This window comes from Anomaloglossus baeobatrachus, chromosome 5, assembly GCF_048569485.1.
Source record: "Anomaloglossus baeobatrachus isolate aAnoBae1 chromosome 5, aAnoBae1.hap1, whole genome shotgun sequence".
In the NCBI taxonomy this organism is placed as follows: domain Eukaryota; kingdom Metazoa; phylum Chordata; class Amphibia; order Anura; family Aromobatidae; genus Anomaloglossus; species Anomaloglossus baeobatrachus.
Genome location: NC_134357.1, coordinates 568,554,561 through 568,582,249, shown reverse-complemented (window position 1 = coordinate 568,582,249; position 27,689 = coordinate 568,554,561). Strand labels below are relative to the sequence as shown.

General features: G+C 44.6%; 1 protein-coding gene and 1 long non-coding RNA gene across 3 annotated transcripts in view; both read right to left on the bottom strand.

The window, feature by feature from the left end:
• Positions 1-1,809: 1,809 nt before the first annotated feature.
• On the bottom strand, positions 1,810-7,158 carry LOC142312407 (uncharacterized). Of its 2 annotated transcripts, none has more exons than XR_012754376.1 (3): positions 6,981-7,158; positions 3,680-3,837; positions 1,810-2,016 (listed from the first exon to the last, which is right to left on the bottom strand). It is a non-coding gene; the product is annotated as an uncharacterized LOC142312407 (long non-coding RNA). The 2 variants fall into 2 exon arrangements; XR_012754375.1 differs by having other exon boundaries at positions 1,810-2,013.
• A 14,500-nt stretch (positions 7,159-21,658) lies between these two features.
• The window catches only part of LOC142312392 (uncharacterized), a 98,850-nt gene continuing 92,819 nt past the window's right edge, over positions 21,659-27,689 (bottom strand). The window contains 1 exon segment of the mRNA XM_075351336.1: positions 21,659-24,751. Coding sequence (XP_075207451.1) covers positions 23,724-24,751 — 1,028 coding nt within the window. The 3' untranslated portion in view covers positions 21,659-23,723.

The following is a 27,689-nucleotide window of genomic DNA, read 5'->3' as shown; positions in this document are numbered from 1 at the left end:
TAATGATAATCTTATCCCACCACCAGAAATTAATGTGCCATATGGATCGGATGCAGCAGTGAAACGCTGCCATTGCAGGCACTCACTAGCTGCAGAGTCTTCCAGAGTATTGCTGCTGGGGGCTTTTACACTATCTATATTGAATATCGGATGATGGGGGGTTACAGAACTCCAATTGAACTCTAACTGAACCACATGAGGACTATACAGAATTCCTAATACGTGGATTGATATGATGAGGAGATTGATGGCCCAAATTTATTAAAAATAATTTGATATACTGATATCCCCTGATGAACCCCAAGACGTTGGGGGGAAACGCGTCGGGATCAAGCTGCGGTCAAGCTAGTCCTGGCAGGATAAGTACCGGGACCATAGGTCCATCATTCTGATTAGACCCATTAATTTATGTATGTTCTCAGTTATACAGCCTTACAGGTTAATCTCTAGACTGAGAATTGAAATTTCAAGTATTTACATGAAATTTGGATATAACCCTGTGCATTGAATTTTATTATGACATATGACTGAATCTGCACTCCAGCACATTAATTTCTGGTGGTGGGATGAGATTATCATTATAGTGACAGGGGCAATTAGGGCTAGCCGCCGAGGAACGGGGGGCACCCAAAAAATTAAGGTGTTTTTGACCTCCGTTGCCAGGTAGGGTTAACATTAGGGAGTATTTAGACCCCCTTAGTTTATCATAACTATATACCTAACTAAATACAACTGGTGGTGTACACCCTTTGCCCACTGACCTATATTAGGACTTCACTGAACTATCACTAATCACGACTTTGATGTCTCTTGATATATCTGGAAATTTTTCCAATCTTGTATTGATTGCTATAGTATTTTAATATGAATATAATAAATGTTATGTTTTAGAGAGTATTCTCATTACAAATAAGCTGAGCAGCAGCACTCAATGTCAAGCAGCAGCTGCTAAAGCAAACAAGATTCTAGGGTGTATAAAAAGAGAGATTAGATCCCGTGATCCCAACGTATTGTTACCCCTCTATAAATCACTTGTAAGGCCACATCTGGAATATGGGATCCAGTTTTGGGCTCCACATTTTAGAAAGGACATTCAGAAGTTAGAGTCAGTTCAAAGGCAGGCAACTAGACTACTACAAGGGATGGAGGCCGCCCGACAGGTTGAAAAAGTTAGATATGTTTAGCTTAGAAAAAAGACGTCTCAGAGGAGATTTCATTTATATGTATAAATACATGTGTGGTCAATATAAAGGACTGGCACATGACTTATTTCTTCCGAAGACAATACTAAGGACCAGGGGACACTCACTGCGAGTGGAAGAAAAGCGATTCCAACAGCTAAATAGGAAAGGGTTCTTTACAGTTAGAGCAGTCAGACTGTGGAATGCCCTACCACAAGAGGTAGTAATGGCAGATACTATAACAGCTTTTAAAAAAGGGCTGGATGATCTCCTCAGTACACACAACATTGTTGGTTATAAATGACTTTGTGACCAAATGTGTAACTGGTGGAGGAAGGTTGAACTAGATGGACCTAGGTCTTTTTTCAACCTTAGTAACTATGTAACTATATGTAACTATGTAACACAAATAAATTAAACTTGCATTCATCACTAAAATGGCATGTGGCCACCTCTCCTGTGTCCACACAATATGCTTCTCACCAAAGTTGAGTCTAGCCTTGTGATTCTTTCTGCTAATGAGAGGTTTGGTCACTGCAGAGTGGGCTTTCAGTCCAAATGCTCTTAAACATTGTGACATTGTACGATGAGAAAGATCCTTACCCTGTTCAGTGATGAACTGGTGAGCAATTTCAGCTGTAGTGTTGAAACGATTACTCGTGGAGATTCTCCACATTATCCTGTCCTCTCTTGCGAGGACGACCATTCTTCTTGGGGGACTTGAATTTGTGATGTTGTAAAAATGCAATATTCTCAAAACCACAGACTTGGAATGACCAACTTCTCTCGTTATAGCTTATAGCGTCACCCCTTCGACGTTCATCTGGACAACCTGCTGCCGAAAGGTTTCGGTCACTTTGGAACAGGAAAGCCAGTGCAAGCTGTAAAGTTAGGCTGCCAGTTATATAGGGATTGTCAAATAATTAAGGAAATTAGCACCAGGTGCAGATTAACACCAATAACTTGCAGGTATCTGAAAGTGTTCTCTAATTTTATTCAGTGTTATTTTTTCATTTATATCATTTTTATTATTTGCTTTACAATAACTTTTTAATTTATGAAATAAGCTTAAAATCCTGCGAGTTTCCTCATGTTAAGATATAATCACATAGAACTACACAATGACCACAACATTTAGGAAATTGTGTGTTGTTCTCTCATTTTGATCTCCACTGTACTGTATATCTATTTCTTTGCAGATATCAGCCTCCCCAAAAAAATAAATAGAAAGAAATTTCAAGCACAGAAATTGTCTCTCACTGATGATCATGAAAGATATACACTACTCACAAAATGTTAGGCATATTTGGCTTCCGGGTTAATTTATGTAAAATGTAAAAAGTTCCCTAATGATGCGACCTCGATGAGCTGGAGCATTGTCGTCCATGAAGATGACATTAGGCTGATGTTGTTCATGCAGAGGCACAATGACTGGATTAATGATATCCCAGTAGTGGAGGCTAGTTACTGTACCATCCACAAAGTGTAGCGCAGTTCTGCATTGACTAGTCATACCGGCCCACACTAACGCCACCACTATCAAGGCTCATCTGGTGGCAACAGTGGCTGATGCACAGCACTCTAGTTCATGTCTCCAACATTGTGGGGAGCCATTATTTCTGCTCAGCTTGACGTGACTTTTATCAGTGACCAGCACTAAGGCCACTACTCCCTTGTCCAGCCAGTGTAGATGATGCCTGTGCCTGGTGGTTGGGTCAGGAACCCGAAGACACTAATGTAAACCATTTTGAATGGTCTAGCATGTGCCTCTCGCCTCCCTTAAATGTGCCTGGAGTTGTATGGCATTCATCATCTGGCTCCGCAGGTCACGAGTGTGGGATTTGGCCAAAGGACATCCACTTATCTCCCTTTCTGTGACTCTTCCAGTCTCTCTGTTGCAACCTGCTGGTGACACTCTAAGCTCAGTGGCTTCTATTGTCTGAGAACATCCTGCTTGAAGCCTTTCACATTCTTCTCTGTCTGAGAGTTTTTGACAAGCTCAGGTCTCACACTTTAAATGAGTTTTGTTTCTTTTTGCACACGAGGAGTTACTTTCAGTTTTGTTGCAGCAGCAGACTCTGCTAGGCAGCTCAGATGTTCCTCCAGCCTGAATAAAAAAAACCTGCTTCCAGCAGGGGATGCCGGTTATTCAGAATCATTCTGGAGCTGGGCTCGGAGGTAGAAGGACATGTTTCTTATTACTGCTGTGATCTGCGCTTTATTGTGTGGAACTGTTACCCTGGTGTTGGTAATTTCCCATTTCATTTCCCCTATACCTGGACATACCTGTGTGTTATCCCTGTAGTGTGTGTTATTACCCCCTTCTGTTTGTATAGGTGAGGTTTAGTGGGGTTCTCCTGCCCTGGTATGTCCCTTTGGATGGTGGGTGAGGAGGGAACATTAGGATCTGGGCTAGAACAGGAGTCAGGGCCAGGTCGAGGTCCCGGACCTCCCTACCTCAGAGTGTGAGGATGAGCACAGGGGCCAGTATAGGTTACCTTGCGTTTACGAGGCACCCGTGACAAAGCCTCCAATGGCGCTGTGTTGCTGATCAATTGTTAGGTGTCGTCTTGGTCTCATGATGTCAAAATATGAACAGCATGACTTCCTGTTCCGATGCTGAGGATGTAGGACATGTGGTGAGAAGCTCCTGCACCTGCAAGAGATCATACTAAGAATCAGGGACGGATCTGTGCCCATCCAACACCCCAAAGACACAGCTGCTGGGGTATGGCTGCCTCTGCAAGAGACTCCCTGAGAAAAAGCTGAGTGAGAGACAGATTGAGGGTCAAGCAGACGCACTGGGGTAGAGACTAGAGCAGGGGTGGGCAATTAAATTTCTCATGGGGCCGCATGAGAACTTGGGATCCTTTTAGAGGGCCGGTCTAATATAATTAACTCAATTCTACCCAATACTGTATGTATGTATGTATATATATATATATATATATATATATATATATATATATATTTATATATATATATATATACACACACACACACACTACATCACTATATACTGCACCTGTAATACATTACAGCACTATATACTGCCCCTGTAATACATTACAGCACTATATACTGCCCCTGTAATACATTACAGCACTATATACTGCACCTGTAATACATTACAGCACTATATACTGCCCCTGTAATACACTACAGCACTATATACTGCCCCTGTAATACATTACAGCACTATATACTGCCCCTGTAATACATTACAGCACTATATACTGCCCCTGTAATACATTACATCACTATATACTGCACCTGTAATACATTACAGCACTATATACTGCCCCTGTAATACACTACAGCACTATATACTGCCCCTGTAATACATTACAGCACTATATACTGCCCCTGTAATACATTACAGCACTATATACTGCCCCTGTAATACATTACAGCACTATATACTGCACCTGTAATACATTACAGCACTATATACTGCCCCTTTAATACATTACAGCACTATATACTGCCCCTGTAATACATTACAGCACTATATACTGCCCCTGTAATACATTACAGCACTATATACTGCCCCTGTAATACATTACAGCACTATATACTGCCCCTTTAATACATTACAGCACTATATACTGCCCCTGTAATACATTACAGCACTATATACTGCCCCTGTAATACATTACAGCACTATATACTGCCCCTGTAATACATTACAGCACTATATACTGCCCCTGTAATACATTACAGCACTATATACTGCCCCTTTAATACATTACAGCACTATATACTGCCCCTGTAATACATTACAGCACTATATACTGCACCTGTAATACATTACAGCACTATATACTGCCCCTGTAATACATTACAGCACTATATACTGCCCCTGTAATACACTACAGCACTATATACTGCCCCTCTAATACATTACAGCACTATATACTGCCCCTGTAATACATTAAAGCACTATATACTGCCCCTGTAATGCATTACAGCACTATATACTGCCCCTGTAATACACTACAGCACTATATACTGCCCCTGTAATACATTACATCACTATATACTGCACCTGTAATACATTACATCACTATATACTGCTCCTGTAATACATTACAGCACTATATACTGCCCCTGTAATACATTACAGCACTATATACTGCCCCTGTAATACATTACAGCACTATATACTGCCCCTGTAATACATTACAGCACTATATACTGCCCCTGTAATGCATTACATCACTATATACTGCCCCGTAATACATTACAGCACTATATACTGCCCCTGTAATACATTACAGCACTATATACTGCCCCTGTAATACATTACAGCACTATATACTGCCCCTGTAATACATTACAGCACTATATACTGCCCCTGTAATACATTACAGCACTATATACTGCCCCTGTAATACATTACAGCACTATATACTGCCCCTGTAATACATTACATCACTATATACTGCACCTGTAATACATTACATCACTATATACTGCCCCTGTAATACATTACATCACTATATACTGCACCTGTAATACATTACATCACTATATACTACCCCTATAATACATTACATCACTATATACTGCACCTGTAATACATTACATCACTATATACTGCACCTGTAATACATTACAGCACTATATACTGCACCTGTAATACATTACATCACTATATACTGCACCTGTAATACATTACAGCACTATATACTGCACCTGTAATGCATTACATCACTATATACTGCACCTGTAATACATTACAGCACTATATACTGCACCTGTAATACATTACAGCACTATATACTGCACCTGTAATACATTACATCACTATATACTGCACCTGTAATGCATTACATCACTATATACTGCACCTGTAATGCATTACATCACTATATACTGCACCTGTAATGCATTGCATCACTATATACTGCACCTGTAATACATTACAGCACTATATACTGCACCTGTAATAAACTACATCACTATATACTGCCCCTGTAATACATTACAGCACTATATACTGCACCTGTAATACATTACAGCACTATATACTGCCCCTGTAATACATTACATCACTATATACTGCACCTGTAATGCATTACATCACTATATACTGCACCTGTAATGCATTACATCACTATATACTGCACCTGTAATGCATTGCAGCACTATATACTGCACCTGTAATACATTACAGCACTATATACTGCACCTGTAATAAACTACATCACTATATACTGCCCCTGTAATACATTACAGCACTATATACTGCACCTGTAATACATTACAGCACTATATACTGCCCCTGTAATACATTACATCACTATATACTGCACCTGTAATGCATTACATCACTATATACTGCACCTGTAATGCATTACATCACTATATACTGCACCTGTAATACATTACAGCACTATATACTGCCCCTGTAATAAACTACATCACTATATACTGCCCCTGTAATACATTACAGCACTATATACTGCACCTGTAATACATTACAGCACTATATACTGCACCTGTAATAAACTACATCACTATATACTGCACCTGTAATGCATTACAGCACTATATACTGCACCTGTAATACATTACAGCACTATATACTGCACCTGTAATAAACTACATCACTATATACTGCCCCTGTAATACATTACAGCACTATATACTGCACCTGTAATACATTACAGCACTATATACTGCCCCTGTAAAACTACATCATTACATTCCCATATACATCACTACACCCAAATATTACACCAGTTACCCCCCCTCCCCCTTCCCCTCCCCCTCAGGTTATTAGTGACCACTCACCTCTCCCTCCTCAGGCACCTCTGTACGGGTCCCCCGCTGAGCTGCTTCTTCCCTGGTACGGGCCCTGGCTGCGCCGCTGTTGTTCTTGTACGGCCCCTGCCCCCGCCGCTGCGTCTCTCTTTCCAGGCACCGGCTGGTGCCGCTTCTCCTGCCGGGCGGGAACTTTTCAAATGACACACACGCGCTGTACTGCCGACATTAGGGCGCACGTGTGTCACAGAGAAAGCTGCCGCAGGGAACAGAGGACCGATCCTGAAGCTCCGCACAGTGTAGCAGCGGAACGCAGGAATCTGTCCTCTGTTCCCTGTCCGGCAGCGTTCTCTGTGACACACGCGCGCCCTGATGTCGTCAGTACAGCGCGCGTGTGTCATTTGAAAAGTTCCTGCCCGGCAGGAGAAGCGGCACCACGTCTCCAACTCTGATCTAATGGGCGGGCCGGATGTTAGTGATGTGTCGTTCGCGAACGAGCCGATTCTTTGAGCCGGCTCTTTGAAGTGAACGATATGAGCCGAATCATCAAAGTGAATGAGCCATAAAGAGCCGCTTTTTTTTTTTTTTTTCACTGCTTCAGGGGGAAGCAGGAGATAAGGAGAAGAGTAAAGTAAACACAAGCTCTGGGCAGGAGCTGACACTTAAAGCTATACACACATAGTGGTTCTTAATTAGTTCAGTGGGTACAATTGAGTACCAGGGAATGATGTGCTAGGGTTAAGTTTTCTGACCTTGACTGGCACATATGGTAATGTGTAGGAGGAGAGGGGCTCAGCTTGTTTGCTGATAACAATGATCATCTTCTCTAGGTATTAGTCAGGGTTCAGGACCACTACAGTAAAGACCTGACCAGTTGTTGGGTAAGTAAGAGCATTTTAGACCAAACATATGTAAAGAAGTGTATACAGCTTCAATCATTGTATAGAGTTAGTAATAGAAGTCAGCACTTAGGGGTGCTTCACACACAGCGAGCTCGCTGCCGAGATCGCTGCTGAGTCACGTTTTTTGTGACCTCATTAGCGATCTCGCTGTGTGTGACACTGGATCTGGCCCCTGCTGCGAGATCGCTGCTCATTACACACAGCCCTGGTTCGTTTTCTTCAAAGGCGCTCTCCCACTGTGACACACAGATCGCTGTGTGTGACAGCGAGAGAGCGACAAATGAAGCGAGCAGGGAGCAGGAGCCGGTGTCTGGCAGCTGCGGTAAGCTGTAACCAAGATAAACATCGGGTAACCAAGGTGGTTACCCGATATTTACCTTAGTTACCAGCCTCCGCAGCTCTCACGCTGCCTGTGCTGCCGGCTCCGGCTCTCTGCACATGTAGCTGCTGTACACATCGGGTTAATTAACCCGATGTGTACTGTAGCTAGGAGAGCAAGGAGCCAGAGCTAAGCTAAGCGGTGTGCGCTGGTAACTAATGTAAACATCGGGTAACCATACCCGATGTTTACCTTAGTTACCAGTGTCCGCAGCTTCCAGACGCCGGCTCCGTGCAAGCGCAGCGTCGCTTGCACGTCGCTGCTGGCTGGTCGCTGGTGAGATCTGCCTGTTTGACAGCTCACCAGCGACCATGTAGCGATGTAGCAGCGATCCTGACCAGGTCAGATCGCTGGTCGGATCGCTGCTGCATCGCTAAAGTGTGAAGGTACCCTTAAGGCTACTTTACACACTGCGATATCGGTCCCGATATCGCTAGTGTGGGTACCCGCCCCCATCTGTTGCGCGACACGGGCAAATCGCTGCCCGTGTCGCACAACAGCCGTCACACATACTTACCTGTCCGGCGACGTTGCTGTGACCGGCGAACCGCCTCCTTTCTAAGGGGGCGGTCCGTGTGGCGTCACAGCGACGTCACTGAAACGTCACTGAACCGCCGCCCAATAGCAGCGGAGGGGCGGAGATGAGCGGGACGTAACATCCCGCCCACCTCCTTCCTTCCGCATAGCAGCCGGGAGGCAGGTAAGGGGAGCTTCCTCGTTCCTGCGGCGTCATACGCAGCGATGTGTGCTGCCGCAGGAACGAGGAACAACTTCGTTACTGCTGCAGTAACGATTTTTGAGAATGGACCCCCGTGTCGCCGATTAGCGATTTTGCACGTTTTTGCAACGATGCAAAATCGCTTATCGGTGTCACACGCAACGGCATCGCTAATGCGGCCGGATGTGCGTCACGAATTCCGTGACCCCAACGACTCCGCATTAGCGATGTCGCAGCGTGTAAAGCCCGCTTTAGTGTCCAGTGTGTGCACAGAACAGATGACCCCTGACATGTTCATTTAACCCTGTAAGGTTTTCTTTCTGGCATAAAAAAGAGAAAATCATTGATAATAAACCATGTCTCCATTCCTTCAATGTTTAGTGGAAGCTACAGTCTGTGCGCGTGTGTGTGTGTGCATGTGTGTGTGTGAGTGTCTGTGCATGCGTGCGTGTGTTATTTTTTTTTTGTGACCACAATTGATATTTTTTTACTAGTTTGGTGACTACATACAACATATTCATTAGCCTCTATATGCATGTGTCTGTGGCGTTGTGGTGTCACAATTCTCGCAGTTAAGACTTTTTTTTCTATTTCTGTTAACAAATCCTGGTATTTTTAGATGTAAATAGATCTGACATCTGCACACAACCTCTATACATTTGTTTTATGTGCAATACTACCTCAATGACATTTATTGTCACTTAACTGTTAAAAAAGTTGGTATGTAACTAGTGTTGTATTGCCATATTGTGTTCCACTTGCTGGGATTTGTAGTGCTGTGCACCACCAGCAGAAGGTGGACCCATGCTATGTTAGCATTTAAACATTTCTGTTCCAGGTTGTGTTGAAATAAACTGATTTTGCTATTCAGTATCCTATGCTTCCATATTTTGGTGTGCGTACAGTATGTGTGTACAATGTGTGTATGTATGTGTGTCCTTTGTGTTCAGTATGTACAGTGTGTGTGTACAATGTATGTATGTGTGTCCTTTGTGTTCAGTATGTACAGTATGTGTGTACAATGTGTGTATGTATGTGTGTCCTTTGTGTTCAGTATGTACAGTGTGTGTGTACAATGTGTGTATGTGTGTCCTTTGTGTTCAGTATGTACAGTGTGTGTGTACAATGTGTGTATGTGTGTCCTTTGTGTTCAGTATGTACAGTGTGTGTGTACAATGTATGTATGTGTGTCCTTTGTGTTCAGTATGTACAGTATGTGTGTACAATGTGTGTATGTATGTGTGTCCTTTGTGTTCAGTATGTACAGTGTGTGTGTACAATGTGTGTATGTATGTGTGTCCTTTGTGTTCAGTATGTACAGTATGTGTGTACAATGTGTGTATGTATGTGTGTCCTTTGTGTTCAGTATGTACAGTATGTGTGTACAATGTGTGTATGTATGTGTGTCCTTTGTGTTCAGTATGTACAGTGTGTGTGTACAATGTATGTATGTGTGTCCTTTGTGTTCAGTATGTACAGTATGTGTGTACAATGTGTGTATGTATGTGTGTCCTTTGTGTTCAGTATGTACAGTGTGTGTGTGTTGCACATATAGTGACAGGCAGCACAGTAATTGCAACTCGCCTTTATTTTCAGGAATTATAATCTTTTGTAGGAGCGACACATATCAGAGCACTGACTAATGTAGAAAGGACATGTACAAAAAACACCACATAAAAGAGGAGCGAGGGCCCTGTCCAGAAGAGCTGACAATCTGAGGAAACGGAAACAATAATGCTAAAAACTGTTTTTACTGCTTCACTAGATACATACAAGGGTGTAGAATGAGGTTCCCAATGTACAGGGGAGGTTCTGTATCATCACAAGGTGGAGCAGAGGGTTTTTTTTAAAAAAAGAGCCGTTTTTTGAGCCGAAAGAGCCGATTCTTTTTGGTGAGCCGAGCCGAATGAGCCGGCTCATCAAAAAGAGCCGGACTGCCCATCACTACCGGATGTGGCCCACGGGCCGCCCCTTGCCCAGGTCTGGACTAGAGGATCCCCTGACCCAGGACTCCCTGCTGTGGAGACTGCCGCTGATATCCCTTGCTCTGGCCAGATTACAGTGAGGAAGACAGAATACAGCAGTGCTGGGCTGGAGCCTGCCATTAAGAGCTGAGGCCAGGGACAGAGACTGGATCAGGGGTAGGTCGGGGTGGTCCACGCTCCCCCCCCCCTCACCCACCTCGGGTAGCACGGATCACTGAACTGCTGGTTGAGGTCCCCGCTGGTGTCCCTCTGCCCCCCCTAGACTGTGCTAAGTAGTGCCCTCACCTGTGCTGAAGAGAGAGAACTGCTGGAGGTCAGGAGGGCAGAGAAAGCTGCATGCTGAGCACTGACACAGGCAGGAGAGAGATTTCTGGGCTGGAAAACTCCATTTTTTTTTTCTCTTTGAAAACTGCCCGACTGCTGGATCCCCGGGAAGCAGGAAGTGGGACATCTAGTGGGTGAAATAATATAGTGCATCTCACACAGAGCCATCTGAAGGACACTGCCTCCCTCTAGTGGCCATCATACAGAACTGCATCTTGTAAATTGCTGGCTTCTGAAGGAGCTGACAGTAAAGGTCCAGTCACACTAAGCAACTTACCAGCGATCCCAACAACGATAGGGATCGCTGGTAAGTTGCTAAAAGGTTGCTGGTGAGATGTCACACTGCGACGCTCCAGCGATCCCACCAGCAACCTGACCTGGCAGGGATCGCTGGAGCGTCGCTACACGAGTTGCTGGTGAGCTCACCAGCAACCAGTGACAAGCCCCCAGCGCAGCGTGGAAGATGCTGCGCTTGGTAACTAAGGTAAATATCGGGTAACCAACCCGATATTTACCTTGGTTACCACCGCACGCAGCTACAGTGCAGAGAGCAGGGAGCAGCGCACACTGAGCGCTGGCTCCCTGCTCTCCTAGTTACAGCACACATGGGGTTAATTACCTGATGTGTGCTGCAGCTAAATGTGCAGAGAGCAGGGAGCAGCGCACAATGCTTAGCGCTGGCTCCTTGCTCTCCTAGTTACAGCACACATCGGGTTAATTAACCCGATGTGTGCTGCAGCTAAATGTGCACAGAGCAGGGAGCAGCGCACACTGCTTAGCGCTGGCTCCCTGCTCTCCTAGCTACAGCACACATCGGGTTAATTAGCCCGATGTGTCCTGCAGCTACATGTGCACAGAGCAGGAGCCGGCACTGACAGTGAGAGCGGCGGAGGCTGGTATCAAAGGTAAATATCGGGTAACCAAGGACAGGGCTTCTTGGTTACCCGATGTTTACATTGGTTACCAGCCTCCGCAGAAGCCGGCTCCTGCTGCCTGCACATTTAGTTGTTGCTGTCTCGCTGTCACACACAGCGATCTGTGCTTCACAGCGGGACAGCAACAACTAAAAAATGGCCCAGGACATTCAGCAACAACCAACGACCTCACAGCAGGGGCCAGGTTGTTGCTGGATGTCACACACAGCAACATCGCTAGCAACGTCACAAAAGTTGTTCGTTAGCAGCGATGTTGCTAGCGATGTTGCTTAGTGTGACGGGGCCTTAAGCCACTCATATACTAAGACCCTCACACTACAATTTACTGTCTCCCCTTGTTAAAGGGACGGTGGTTTTGCAACTTACAGACCTGTGATTTATGGAGCAGTACCTCCTACGTAGTGCACAAAAAATGGACTACTCTCGCGTAAGAGACAGGGCCAGCAGCGAAGGGGAGGAAGAAATGGCACCGAGCCCCCTGTAAGAACAAGTCTCTGTTGATATATCTCAACCGCTTCACAATGCCTTTATGAGTGAATCTGCCGAACACTCTAATGACAGCAACAAAGAAGTTGACACGCACATGCAAACGGTAGACTTTAAAACAATGGCAACAGAGGTTGCAGCTAATATCATGCCAGAGATCCAGAAAACCATAGAGAAAGCTATCCAGAATGCCCTCCACAACTTTCAGGGGCAATTAAACAAACATAAAGGACAGATAGAGGAGTTGGAACAGAGATTGTCATCCCTGGAAGAAGATAATAAGCAACTGTCCTCACAGTTAGAGGAAACGGTCACAGAAATGAAACGCCGAGCGGACAAGGTTGAAGATCTTGAGAATAGGTCCAGGCGGAGCAACCTGAGAATGGTGGGGCTATCTGAAGCGGTTCCCGTAGCCGAAGTTCAACGCTTATGTGAAAGAGATCTCCCGGCGGTTGTGGGAATTAATAAGGACTGTAGAATCGAAAGGGCTCACAGGGTGGGCCCAGACCTGCGCTCCCATGCCCAAAAATCTGGTGATCAGACAAGACCACGCCAAGTGATCATGACATTTTTGGACTACAATGACAAGTTTGACATAATAAGGGCCTACAGAAAGAGAACCCAACCATTGATCATAAGAGGAATGAAACTTCTTCTGTTCGAGGATTATTCTGCAGATGTGGCCAAGCGAAGAAGAGCTTTCAGCAAAATATGTGTGTCTCTGCATCAAGCTAGGAAGAGCTTCACACTTTAGTACCCAGCATTACTGAGGATTTTCCAAAAAGATGGTGTCAACATTGTCTACAACTCGGCAAGGGACGCCGAAAGAGACATTTGAAAAAATACTGCAAACGGCAAAAACTGCAGAGAGAAGAGGAGACCGAGAGGGGGACAACCGAACAATGTCACCGAAATCCCAGAGGTCAACAGGTCGTAATAGGTGAAGCAACCCAGTGATAACTTGTGAATGGTGATGTAGTATATACCCTTACCCGCTTTCCCTTAAAACGGTCTGGACTCTTATCCGAGTTGTTTGTGAGATGATACCAAGATAATGAATGAATGAACTTTTTTTGGGAGGAGAGGAAGTGGGGGTTGGTGGGGGAGGGGCCAGGAATGGGTTATATCATGTCATGTGGGGCCTGTCATGCCAGAGGACGCTTGTTCACATCATCTCTATCCCCATCTGGGGATGTGTCCTGTGGTTTGGTGAGGGAGGAGGTGGTGTGGTCTGTTTAGACAAATTGTGAGGGGATAGTTGGGGGATATGGATGTCGTTCTGATTGATATTCCCTACATTTCATGCGGTGCAGGTTGAGTTTCTCTAATATGCTTGTGTAATCAATCACTTTCCCAATCTCAGAAAAAAGTGAAGTCCATAGCACTTCTGGTGGTGTGCGCAGTTCGGAACACACCACAGTGCATTTCGAATTTAGAGTTATTGTTGCCCTAGGATATTTTTCCTTGTTGTGTATTTCTTGTTCTTTTTTTTAACACCTTTCTTCTTTCAGGAGTCACAGACAGACTCCGCATTCTGTTTAACCCTTCCACAAGTATCAAGTATCTGATAACAGGTAGTAACCAAAACTAAGGGTACCGTCACACTTTAGCGACGCTCCAGCAATCCCACCAGCAATCTGACTTGGTGAGGATCGCTGGTGCGTCGCTACATGGTCGCTGGTGAGCTGTCAATCAGGCAGATCTCACCAGTGACCAGCCCCCAGCCAGCAGTGACGCGTGGAAGCAATGCTGCACTTGGTAACTAAGGTAAATATCGGGTAACCAAGCAAAGCACTTCGCTTGGTTACCCGATATTTACCTTGGTTACCAGCACACACCGCTTAGCGCTGGCTCCCTGCACTCCTAGCCAGAGTACACATCGGGTTAATAAGCAAAATGCTTTGCTTATTTACCCGATGTGTACTCTGGCTACGTGTACAGGGAGCCGGCACTGGCTGCCTGGGAGCGGAGGACGCTAGTAACCAAGGTAAATATCGGGTAACCAAGCAAAAAGCTTTGCTTGGTTACCTGATATTTACCTTGGTTACAGCTTACCGCAGGCTGCCAGACGCCGGCTCCCTGCACATTCAGATCGTTGCTCTCTCGCTGCCAAACACAGCGATGTGTGCTTCACAGCGGGAGAGCAACGTCCAAAAAATGAACCAGCACTGTGTGTAACGAGCAGCGATTTCACAGCAGGGGCAAGATCGCTGCTCAGTGTCACACACAGCGAGATCGCTAATGAGGTCACTGGTGCGTCACGAAAACCGTGACTCAGCAGCGATCTCGCTAGCGATCTCGCTATGTGAGAAGTACCCTTTACAGGCACTCCTATGATTGTCATTTCCTGGAATGTAAAGGGTCTACGATCTCCGAACAAAAGGTCTAAGATACTGAGGCACCTTAAATGATTCTCCCCAGACATTGTCCTACTTCAGGAGACTCACTTAAGGGAAGAGGATTTTTTCAGGCTTAATAGATTCTGGGTGGGGACAGTAGTGGGATCGGCAGCACAGGGTAGACATGCAGGGGTAGTGATTTTGTTCCACCGCAACTTCGTTTTTAAATTATTGTCTGAGGAGTGTGACGACCAGGGGAGATGGGTACGGGTCACTATAGACCATGGAGGAGTAACCTATTCTATATATAACATTTATGGCCCTAACGGTTCAAACAAATCCTTTTTTCAAGATATAGAGAGAAAAATTGTCCTGGATAATTCTCCCTTGATAATTACTACAGGTAGCTTTAATACGGTACATAGGATAGAGGAAGATAGAAGGAGTCAGGGTAGGACCCCCCAGAGAGAGGAGAACGCACTCACCTCTCTACTTAATCAGACTGGGCTGAGGGATGTCTGGCGCTGGCTGCATCCTGATGCTAGAGAATTTACTCACTTTTCCCATGTCCACCAGTCCTGGTCGAGAATTGACTACCTCCTGACCTCTGAGAGTCTATTAAACAGGTTGAAGTCGGTCGAAAGTTTTGATTTGGTTATATCAGATCATGCCCCAGTGAGTATGGAACTGACGGACAGGGTGGTCAGGGGAACAGATTTTATATGGAGGTTTCCAGCCTTCCTGACAAAGGACGAGGGATTCAATGACAAATTGCGCTGCTGGTGGGATGAGTTTGTATCTGACAACAGAGAACACGTAGATGAAGCTGCTCTGTTTTGGAACACAGCAAAGACGGTGCTGAGAGGCAGAATTTTAATGTACGTCTCTTCCCTTAAGAAAAAAGTGAAGGAGGGGTATTCTGAATCGAGTGCAAAACTCAGACATGCCTATTCAGAGTTCCTGCAGAACCCCTCAACCCAAAACAGAGAACATTGGAAACTGACCAAACAAGAGTTTGAGACGTGGATAGACAGGAGGGAGCAGGTGTATAGATCTAGGCAAGAGGTTGAATTACTTAGATACGGCAACAAAGCGGGTAAGCTTCTGGCGAAATTGGCAAAGGGACGTTTACAAGTATCACCCATAGTCAGAATAAAAGATGGACAAGGAAAGGTAACCTCTGATCCCAAAAAAATAAATTCCACTCTACAAAATTTTTATAAAGATCTATACAAACTCACACAAATACGACAGAGGGTAGAGCCTTCCTCCAAAGCTTATGTCTCCCTAAACTCACGCAGGAGCAGCAGGATGTAATTAATGCAGACATAACGGAAGAAGAAGTGAAGCAAACTATACGTCATCTTCAAAATGGAAAGGCACCCGGTCCTGATGGGTATAGTGAGGAATTTTACAAAGCACTCAAGGAACAGGTTTCCCCGGTATTGACTACTTACTACAACAACATTTTGACAACAGGAGATATTCCAGGTAGATCCAAGGAGACGTATATCAAAGTAATTCCAAAGCATGGCAAAGACCCCTTGGAGGCTGGTTCCTATAGACCTATTTCACTTATTGACTTAGACCAAAAGATTATATCCAAAATAATGGCTGACCGCTTAGTAATGGTGCTTCCCCAACTGGTGAAGCCAGCTCAGGTGGGATTTGTTAAGGGAAGAGCTGCAGTTAAAAACATAAGAAAAGTCTTGACAGTGCTGGACGAGGTAGGACGACAGCAGCATTTAGGAGACAGACCAGCCCTCCTAACTCTTGAGGCAGAGAAAGCATTTGATAACGTTAGTTGGGAGTGGCTGGGGGCGACCTTGGACTCGTTCAATTTAAAAGGCAAATTTAGAACATTTTTGGATGGGGTCTACAATAGCCCTATAGCTAGAGTACACACACCAGGATTCCTCTCTGATTCTTTTCACTTGCACAAGGGGACCAGACAGGGATGTCCAATGTCACCACTGCTGTTCCATGGCCATGGAACCCTTTGCTAGATTTATGGAGGAGTCAGATCTATTTGACGGAATCAGAGTAGGCAAAGATAAAGTTAAGATTTCTCTATTTGCGGATGACATCATACTTTTTTTGTCAAGACCACTAGAGCAGCTGAGGAGGATCTTTGACTTTATTCAGAAGTTCAGTGAATATTCGGGGTACAGGATTAACATCAACAAAAGTGAACTTCTAGAATTAGGAGACAACATACCTCCGGAGCAATGGATCAAGCTAGGTCTGGACCTATGTGTCTCAAAGTCATACATAACGTATTTGTGGATGAAGATAGGGAGGAGACCAGATCAACTCTATTCACTTAACTACACCCCCCTTATAGGTAAATATTGGGGGAACTACAACGGTGGCATCACTTACCAATATCTCTTTTGGGTAGATGTCACCTGGTTAAAATGGTTAGCTTTGCCAGGCTCCTATACCCCTTGCAAACCCTGCCCTTGATTTTAAAACATTTAGACATAATACAGACTGAAGAAGGCCTTTACACATTTTATTTGGACAGGTAAAAGACCCAGAATTGCACTAGAAAAACTGATGCTACTGAGAGGTGAAGGCGGGGTTAATTTTCCAAATATACGTGCTTATAATATCGCCTCTTCATTTAGACATGTAGTGGACTGGATACACGACACTAGGTGCTACTCAAACACCCATCTAGAATGACAGTTTGCTGCCCCTTGGGATCTGACTGCTCTTATCCACACTAGACAAGCTAATCTGCCACAGATAGTGAGATCCTCCTTTTTACTTAAGGCCACGTCACACTAAGCAACATCGCTAGCAACATCGCTGCTGAGGCATGACTTGCTAGCGATGTTGCTGTGTGTGACATCTGTGGCGCCCTGGACTAGCCAGGTAGCCACAGACAAAACACACACACACCCCCACCCCCCAGACAGTTACATTAGTCAGACAAAAACCCTTGTTGCCTCCCTCCAGGGCCTGATGTCCACACCAGGTGGGGCGGAGCCAGGCGGTTGGCCCCACCCACCGAGGAGTTCACAGGCCTGGAGGCGGGAAAAGTGTCAGATGAGTCTTGGAGGTGAAAGTGAGAGGAGTAAACACTTGAGGTGTCTGGGTCGGAGCCCAGGCACTGACAGCAAGGTTGGCAGATGGTGGTGGCCGTCTGCAGGAGTTGGTGGAACTCCGCAGAGCCGTAAGGACCGGGGCTGGGCGGTGGCCCACTGGTACTGGACCGGGGAACGCAGTGAAGCTAAGCACACAGGCAGGGCCATCGGACCCCGACCAGGCTTGGAGCCGCCGTCAATAGTCAAATCCGAATGTGACAGGAACCCCCGGGGTTCCCTAACAACCAAGTCCCGATTGAAGGCAACCTCTCACACCGTGAGGATATACAGCCACCGCCACCGGCTAGAAATCCAAGGGCCAGCGCCTGCGGGCAAAACGGGCTACTCCGGTACCTATACACCGAGGAGCGGACTACCGTTGGGAAGCCATTGGAGTCAACACAGTACACAAAGGTGCAGGGAGAGACAGCCACCATCACCTGTCCAGGCAGAGACACTGCAGCTGGGTGCAGGACCCGTTCATCCAGCCGTTTGGTTTACCGGAGACTTTGTGCATCTTTTGCTGAGTGAGTACACCCGTGCCATCCGGCACCGCGCCGTGCTGTCCCTGCAACCATGCACCTCACCGACCCTGCCTCCCCGTCTCACCATCGGGCCCCGGGACCACCAACCCCTACCCACGGAGGGGGAAATCAACATCCCAGCTGCTCCCTACCATCGCTCCCAGGATCCCCGTTACCAGCAGCGGTGGTGCCCATCTTCACGACAACCCGTGGGTGGCGTCACGGACTAAATCCCCAAACAAACCCCCCCTTTTCATTAACGGACGAGGAGCGCCGCTCGAGTCCCCGATCCGGCCCACCGCTCGAGCCACCGAGCAGCAGCGCTGGACCCGAGCATTAGCGAGCGCAGCGCCCCGCCGCCCGCGACACATCCAGCAACAACCTGGCCCCTGCTGTGAGGTCACTGGTTGTTACTGAATGTCCTGGACCCTTTTTTTTATTTGTTGCTCTCCCGCTGTGAAGCACACATCGCTGTGTGTGACAGCGAGAGAGCAACAACTGAATGTGCAGGGAGCAGGGAGCCGGCTTCTGCGGACGCTGGTAACCAATGTAAATATTGGGTAACCAAGAAGCCCTTTCCTTGGTTACCCGATATTTACCTTCGTTACTAGCGTCCGCCGCTCTCACGCTGTCAGTGCCGGCTCCCTGCTCCCTGCACACATAGCCAGACTACACATCGGGTAATTAGCCCGATGTATACTCTGGCTAGGAGTGCAGGGAGCCAGTGCTAAGCGGTGTGCGCTGGTAACCAAGGTAAATATCGTGTTGGTTACCCGATATTTACTTTAGTTACCAAGCGCAGCATCGCTTCCACGCTTTGCTGTTGGCTGGGGGCTGGTCACTGGTTGCTAGTGAGATCTGCCTGTTTGACAGCTCACCAGCAACCCGTGTAGCGACGCTCCAGCGATCCCTGCCAGGTCAGGTTGCTGGTGGGATCACTGGAGCGTCGCGTATGACGGTACCTTGAGGGACACAATAGTATGTTGGAAGATAGTGAGGAAGGCCTATCAGCTTCCCTTTCTGGTTTCCAAACATATGCCAATATTTTGTCACCCGAGTTCCCCCAGGGAGCTGAAATTAAGAGGGTCATTGATCAGAGCTGTGATCAGTTGCAGACAGCGGGGTCCATTATGTGCTGGGAGGAAAAACGGTGGATGTCTCCACAAGAAATTGGGGACAAATTCAAGATACACGGGAAACATTTCATGCAGGTCCTGCAGCTTCATTCTTTTTGTCAGTCCAGACTCAGAAAGTTGGAGAGGGAATCTATTTCTCATGCCGTAGATGACAGTATAGGCCCGCGCACCCAAATGGCGAGTATTATCTCATTGTACAGCACCATGAGGCACAAATTTGTTAAATTAAAACAGAGCAAAATGTTCAGAACATGGGAGAGGTGAACAGGAGATGAGGAGATAGCGAAGACAATATTACAAGGGTGGGAATGGGTGAGAAAATCCATCTTGTGTGAGAGATGGAGGGAGACTCATGCACACAGCTCTGTATGGCTTTAACATCTTGCCTTCCCATAGCTGCCCTGGCCGGATTACAGCGTGTCCTAAGTGTGGGGTGCCCTTTACGAATCTGTGGCATGGGGTGTGGGAGTGCACAGAAGTAACAACGGTATTGGAAGCGAGTAAGGGACAAGATTCAAGCATGTTGGGGAACGAAACTTCCACAAACACCACAGGCTCTGCTCTTCCACCAATTACACCCCCCCGAATCTGAATCTCAGAGTATGGTAGACAAAGTAAACATTCCTAGAAACATCCACACATTTTTAGTGGTGGCTCTTCAGGCTTTGTTTAGTGAGTGGCTTAAACCAAACACTCCATCAATGGGAGCAATAAAATCTCAGATGAAACATCTATTGGGACTGGAACTGATAGAAGCAGAAAGGAGTAAAGAAAAGTCAGCAGGAAACGTTTTTCTGCTGTGGAAAAAATTCATTGGTTTTCATTATAGTCCTCAGGAAATCCTGAAAATAATTAGCCCTTTCCGCCATATAGAATGGTATTGTCTGGAAGACCTGGGAGGGACCTTGTGGGTTCTGGGACCATCATTAGACACTTAGCATGTACCATATGGAGATGGTAGTCGACACCATAGCAAGAACATAATTGGGGAAGGGTTCACACTCACATTCTTATTCTTTGTTTGTGATACTACCTTTTATTTTTTCTTCCTTTGCAAGGTTTACAGTTGCATTGACGAACAAATCAATCTCGTGTATGCTGATGTTTACTATTTGGTCTTTACTTGACCATGGAATTGACTGTTTAATTTTTTTGCTATGTTTAAAAATTTGAATAAAAAAGATGTTTAAAAAAAAAAAAATATATATATGAACACCATGATGAGGCGGACTGTTTAATACCATTTCTAACTGAGGGCCAAAACTTATTGGGCGATTCATGGATCAAACAAATTGTGAATTTGATCATTAAGCTCCTTGTTACAGAACAGCAAGTTATGCAAAAAGTAATGAATAATTTAACAGTTGGACATGAGCATCCAAAAGTGTAGAGAAGGTCTCTTAAAGTTACCTGAAACGGCTAGAGGGCATTATAGGATCATCCTGAGTACATGAATGGTTAATATGTTTTGTAGCTCTGGGTCCTTTATCCCCCCTTCCTCCCCATGGCTGTGTTATTACAGGCAGGCAGATAAGGGCGGGAATAACTAGAAAACCTGACCCACCTGTTAGATATTCTGCAGCACCTATCAATCAAGTAACAGTGAATTTCACACCCTTTACTTGCCTATATTTCAGAAACTACAGGGTGGCCCATAAGTATGGATACACCCTGATAAAATGGAAGTGGTTGCTAATATCACCTTACCGTTTGTGGCATATTAGTACATGGGTGGGGCCAAACATTTGAGGCTGGGTGACGCCCATGGCGGCCATCTGCAAAGCCGCCATTTTGAATTCAACTTTACTTTTTTCAATGGGAAGGGGGTCATGTGACACATCAAACACAGAGAATTTCACAAGAAAAACAATGGTGTGCTCACTCAGTTTTAACATAGCTTTATTCATCATTGAGTTATTGACACGTTTGTGACATGGAACAACAGTAACCCACTAAAGGATGTGCTCAAAGTGCTGCCCATTGTGTGGAATTGTAAACGCGATTCTCTTCTCCCACTCTTGACACACCGAGAGCAATACTGCATATCTAGGATCCAGCATGTGGGGCACCTGAAACAACGGATACAGGAGGCCTGTGGTAGCATTTCTTCTGCGGTATTGCTCTCAGTGTGTCAAAACAATAGGCACCTTGTGTTTCTTATCTATGGACAGATGAAATCCTGATGGGAAAAATGATGGTCATATCTTCTGCGTGGGGCACTCAGAAGCGGAGATATGGGGAAAACTGCCAATTCGTAACTGTCTGGAAACTGAAAGCACAACCTATGTTCAACACAGTCTTAGGTTATAATGAGGGCAGTACAGCCTGTGTAACTCAGAAGAACCAGAGAAACCAGTGTGGAGTGTAAGAATCTGTGGTGTGAACGGCGTCTAATGCAGCCGTGATACTCAGCAAGTTTTGAGCAAAATTCTGTGTGAGAAATATGCAGTTCTACTGTATTTTTACATATTAACTGCAGACATCAGTAAGCAGATGAGGGTGTATTCTTTTCTCCCCTGCATGATGCTGCCTACTCAGGATTGTCAATCTTATTCAAGTGAAGAAGGACATGCCGTTAGAGACAAATCTCTGGTAATACCCAACTGAATTATAACAATTAATAGCCTAAAGTTTACAAGTGAATATCTCCACGACGGAAAGGAGAGAAAAAATAAGAGCTAAGTTTTACTCAGCTTTACAGCAACTATTACATGATGTGGCCAGTTAATATGCTCAAACTGGTTAAAGTTCTTCTTAAGACCTTTAAAGACCCATGCAGAGCCGGGTAATTGTAGTAGTCCCCTAGAAAAGGATAATTTCAAAAATGGAAAAACCTCAGATCTTTAACATAGTTCTTGCTTCTATTTCTATACAAACTGTATAACAGCTCTCCCTTGTGAGAGAATACAAGCTATTTTGTATTGTATAGAAATCACCTTGTCTTATAACTGAATGTTGTCATAGGGTTCAGCTAACACTGATGGGCAGGGAAGGTTCACATTTCTACACACACCCCTGCGGCTCTTATTGGTGCATAGTTCTTTCTTTGTTTGGGATAATATATAAGCTGGTCACATGATGTAATGAAACAGAAACTCAGTCCACCATGCTAGGCTGTGCTGTATTGATTTCTCCAAGCGCTTGTAAAACAAATCTTATAAATTTGGAGTTCCAAGGGCATAGGAGTGGATTTCACTCACACTCTCAATGATACAGGTTCTAAGACAAGATCTTACATATAAACAATAAAAAAAATTTGATGCAAACCGATGAATATTATTATTAAGGGCAAATGTTTATTAATCTTTGGTTACATATTTTAAAGGAGTTGTCTGACGCCTCTTTCTTCCATGTGATCTGGTATCAGGTATGGGTAGATGCTGTTATACGTTATTAGGACAGGTGAAGAGCGAATTATCAAGGTCCCATTTGGTTTTATCTGATTAATAAGACACAATTATTTTTAGACGTGACATGCTTTGTACATGACATTTGCTTACGATACTGTCCCGATGATGTATACCAGAGAAGTGCTGGTCAGCCTCTTTAAGATTCAGTTATAGTGTTCATATAAAAGGTAAAGAATTTTATATGAATGGTAAAATATTTAGTTTTTTTATATGAATTCTTCTAGCTGATGTTTATTGTTCATTGTATACAGAAAATGTCCTCATCATTATCATTTGGTCTTAGTTGTTTTCCATTTAAGACTTGTGACTTAACTTTGACTATAACTTAACTTTTACTGTAAAATTCATCAATAACAATTTTTATAAAAATATGAAATAGCTACGCCCCTGTGTAATTTCTCTAGCTGTAACAAAATGTAGTTTCTTTGTTAAACATTTTCCCATTCTCAATGTGAAAATGGCTTCTGCCGTGTGTGTATTCTTTGATTCACAACAAGAGTTAATTTACAGGAACAACAACCCCCCCCCCCCCCATTCTGGACATCAAACTGGACTATACCCTGTATGAGTTCTCAGATGTGCAGCAAGATATGATTTCTTAGTAAAACCTTTCCCGCATTCTGAACATGAAAATGGCTTCTCCCCTGTGTGAATTTTTTCATGTTTAATGAGATCAGGTTTCCTAGAAAAACATTTCCCACATTGTGAACATGAAAATGGCTTCTCCCCTGTGTGAATTATTTCATGTTTAATAAGATCAGGTTTCCTAGTAAAACATTTCCCACATTGTGAACAAGAATATGGCTTCTTCTCTGTGTGAATTTTTAGATGGGCAGTAAGACTTGATTTATTGGTAAAATAATGCCCACATTCTGAACAAGAAAATAGTGGCTTCTCCCTTGTGTGAATTATCATATGTGCTAAAAGACCTTGTTTGCAAGTAAAATATTTCCCACATTCTGAACATGAAAATGGCTTCTCCCCTGTGTGAATTCTCTTATGTGCCAGAAGATTTGTTTTATAGGTAAAACATTTCCCACATTCTGAACATGAAAATGGCCTCTCACCTGTGTGAATTCTCTGATGTGCATTAAGAGATTCTTTCTTGTTAAAACTTTTCCCACATAATGAACATGAAAATGGCTTTTCCCCTGTATGGATTATCTGATGATTAATAAGTTTTGATTTAAAGCTAAAAGATTTTCCACATTTTGAACATGAAAATGGCTTGTCTCCTGTGTTAGTGCTTTTATGTTTAACAAGTTTTCGTATACAAGTAAAACATTTTCCACATCCGTGACATGAAAATGGCTTCTCTCCTGTGTGAATTCCTTTATGTACAGTAAGATCTGATTTGTGGGTAAAAGATTTCCCACATTCGGAACAAGAATATGGCTTCTCCCCTGTGTGAATTTTCTTATGTTTTACAAGACTTTGTTTGTAGTTAAACCATTTCCCACATTCGTGACATGAAAATGGCTTCTCCCCTGTGTGTAGTCTCTGATGTATAGTAAGTTTTGTATTCTTGGCAAAACATTTCCCACATTCTGAACATGAAAATGGTTTCTCCCCTTTGTGAGTTCTTTTATGTTGAACGAGATCCCCTTTGTTAGTAAAACATCTCCAACATTCTGAACATGCAAATGGCTTCTCTCCTGTGTGAATTCTTTGATGTATAATAAGATATGCTTTCCGACTAAAATATTTCCCACATTCTGAACATGAAAATGTTTTTTTTCCTGTATGAGTGTTTTGATGTTCAGCATCCCTTTTGTTATTTTTATTTTGCTTAGCAGTCTGTAATGAAGCAGAAGATATGACAGGTTGATAAGGAATAGTTGGTAGATTTTTGTTGTGAAAGGCTGGGGGTATATCTTGAGTCATGTCATGATCTTCATCTATATGTGGCGTGAAACCATAATCGGCTGCTTCAAAATTAGTAGATGTCCGATATCCCTCTGATGCACAGTTTTCTGCCAAGACAAATGTTTTAAATTTTATTAGAAATACTGCCTTTTGAAACAAATTGTATTAAAACTCAATTACTAGTTGACAAAGACAGGGGTGAAAACTGCAGACAGTAATGCAAGGACTAATAGATGATATTAACCCCTTAACTACCTCAGATAAACCTTTTCATGGTGGAATTAAGTGGCATTACTCCTCAGCCACTTTTTCAGTGCTGAGGATTACATGCGTAGTGCAGGTAACGGCTGTATATGACAGCAAATACACAGCAACTCAGCCCCTACCAGGTTTGGAACAAGAGGGGCCAATTAACCCCTTAGGCTATGTGCGCACAGTGCGTTTTTCGCGGCGTTTTTCGGGTGCGTTTTTGGCCTCAAAACTGTAGGACTTTGCTTCCCCAGCAAAGTCTATGAGTTTTAATTTTTGCTGTCCGCACACATCTGTTTTTTTTCAGCTGCGTTTTTGTGGTGCCACAAAAACGCAGCATGTCAATTATTCCCGCGTTTTTCACTGCGCTTTTCATCCATTGAGTTCAATGGGATGTTGAAAGACGCAATGAGAAACGCAAATAGCTGCGTTTTGGTGCGTTTTGAAGACCAAAAACGCAGCTATAAACGCAGGAGGTGGGTAGTAAAGTGACGTGTACAGGAAGAGGATTCCTTCTGTCAGTATATACAGAAGCGTGAATCCTCCCGGTACCGTCACCGCCGCTTCCACCTCCCGTCCTGTGCATGTATGCTGCCGTGCGGCGCCATGTACAGGCAGGAGGTGGAAGCGGCTGCGAAAACAAAAGTTAACAGTAGAAAAAAAAAAAAGTTATACTCACCTGTCTGCAGACTCCCGGTGCCATGCGCGCTCCCATCTCCTCTCACGGTATCGCCACCCCCGCTCCGGCTGTGTGCAGACGGCCGGGAAACCTCCGATGGATGCAGGACCTGGCGATGGATCACCTGATGCAGTCACCTGACGCATCAGGTGATCGTAAGTATCGCGGTGACGCGGGCGCCCGGCCGGTATCAGCGGATGCGTCAGGAGACTTCATCCCTGATTACCGGCAGCTGCTGCAGCGATCGGACGGGATCAGACTCCCGCCCCATCGCTGCAGGAGCTGCCGGTAATCAGCACATAAGTGAGTATTTTTTTTTTTTTTTTCTACTGATGCATCAGCTGATTGTATAATCGGCTTTTATACAATCAGCTGATGTGTGATGGGATTCAGGCACTTGATCCTGACACATCATCTGATCGCTTTGCCTTCCAGCAAACCGATCAGATGATATTGGATCCGGATTGGATGGCGAGGGACCCTGACCCAGGATTACTGCGGAGGGGGGTTCTTTATTTCAATAAAGATGGAGTCACTAATTGTGTTGTGTTTTATTTCTAATAAAAATATTTTTCTGTGTGTTGTGTTTTTTTTTAATCTTTACTAGAAATTCATGGTGGCCATGTCTAATATTGGCGTGACACCATGAATTTCAGGCTTAGGGCCAGCTATACAGCTAGCCCTAACCCCATTATTACCCAGCGGGCCACCCGGCATCAGGGCAGCTGGTAGAGTTGGATACAGCGCCAGAAGATGGCGCTTCTATGAAAGCGCCATTTTCTGGGGTGGCTGCGGGACTGCAATTCACAGCGGGGGTGCCCAGAAAGCATGGGCACCCTGCACTGTGGATTCCAATCCCCAGCTGCCTAGTTGTACCCGGCTGGACTCAAAAATTGGGCGAAGCTCACGTCATTTCTTTTTTAAAATTATTTCATGAAATTCATGAAATAATTTAAAAAAAAAAGGGCTTCCCTATATTTTTGGTTCCCAGCCGGGTACAAATAGGCAGCTGGGGGTTGGGGGCAGCCCGTACCTGCCTGCTGTACCCGGCTAGCATACAAAAATATGGCGAAGCCCACGTCATTTTTTTTGTTTGGGGGGGCAAAGAAATCCTGCATACAGTCCTGGAAGGAGGATGCTGAGCCTTGTAGGTCTGCTCCCCCTGACTCTCCCTCAAGCATATAGTCCTGGATGGAGCATGCTGAGCCTTGTAGTTCTGCAGCTGCTGTCTGCTCTCCTGCATACACTATTGGATGGAGTATGCTGAGCCTTGTAATTCTGCAGCTGTCTGCTCTTCTGCATACACTAGTGGAGAATGAAGAACACATTGAAGAAGGAAATGACATCAGACCTTTTTTTTTTGTTCACTGATAAAAAACGCATAAAGACGCAGTGAGCAAAAACGCAGCAAAACGCAGCAAAAAAACGCACCAAATCGCGGCAAAACGCGTGCGTTTTTTGCCGCGTTTTTTCGACGCAGGTGCGTTTTTGTGCGTTTTTAGCGCCCAAAAACGCACAAAAACGCAGCGTCAAAAAGACACAGTGTGCGCACATAGCCTTAGAGTGTTAATTGGAACAGCAACATTTAAATGGTTAAAAGGGTGTAAAAATCCCCTGCGATTGTAATTTCAGGTGACTATTGCTGCCATAACACTCTGAAGGCATCTGATGTAAGGTAGCTTCTTAGACCTAGTTATAAGCAGAGTCTAAAAAGC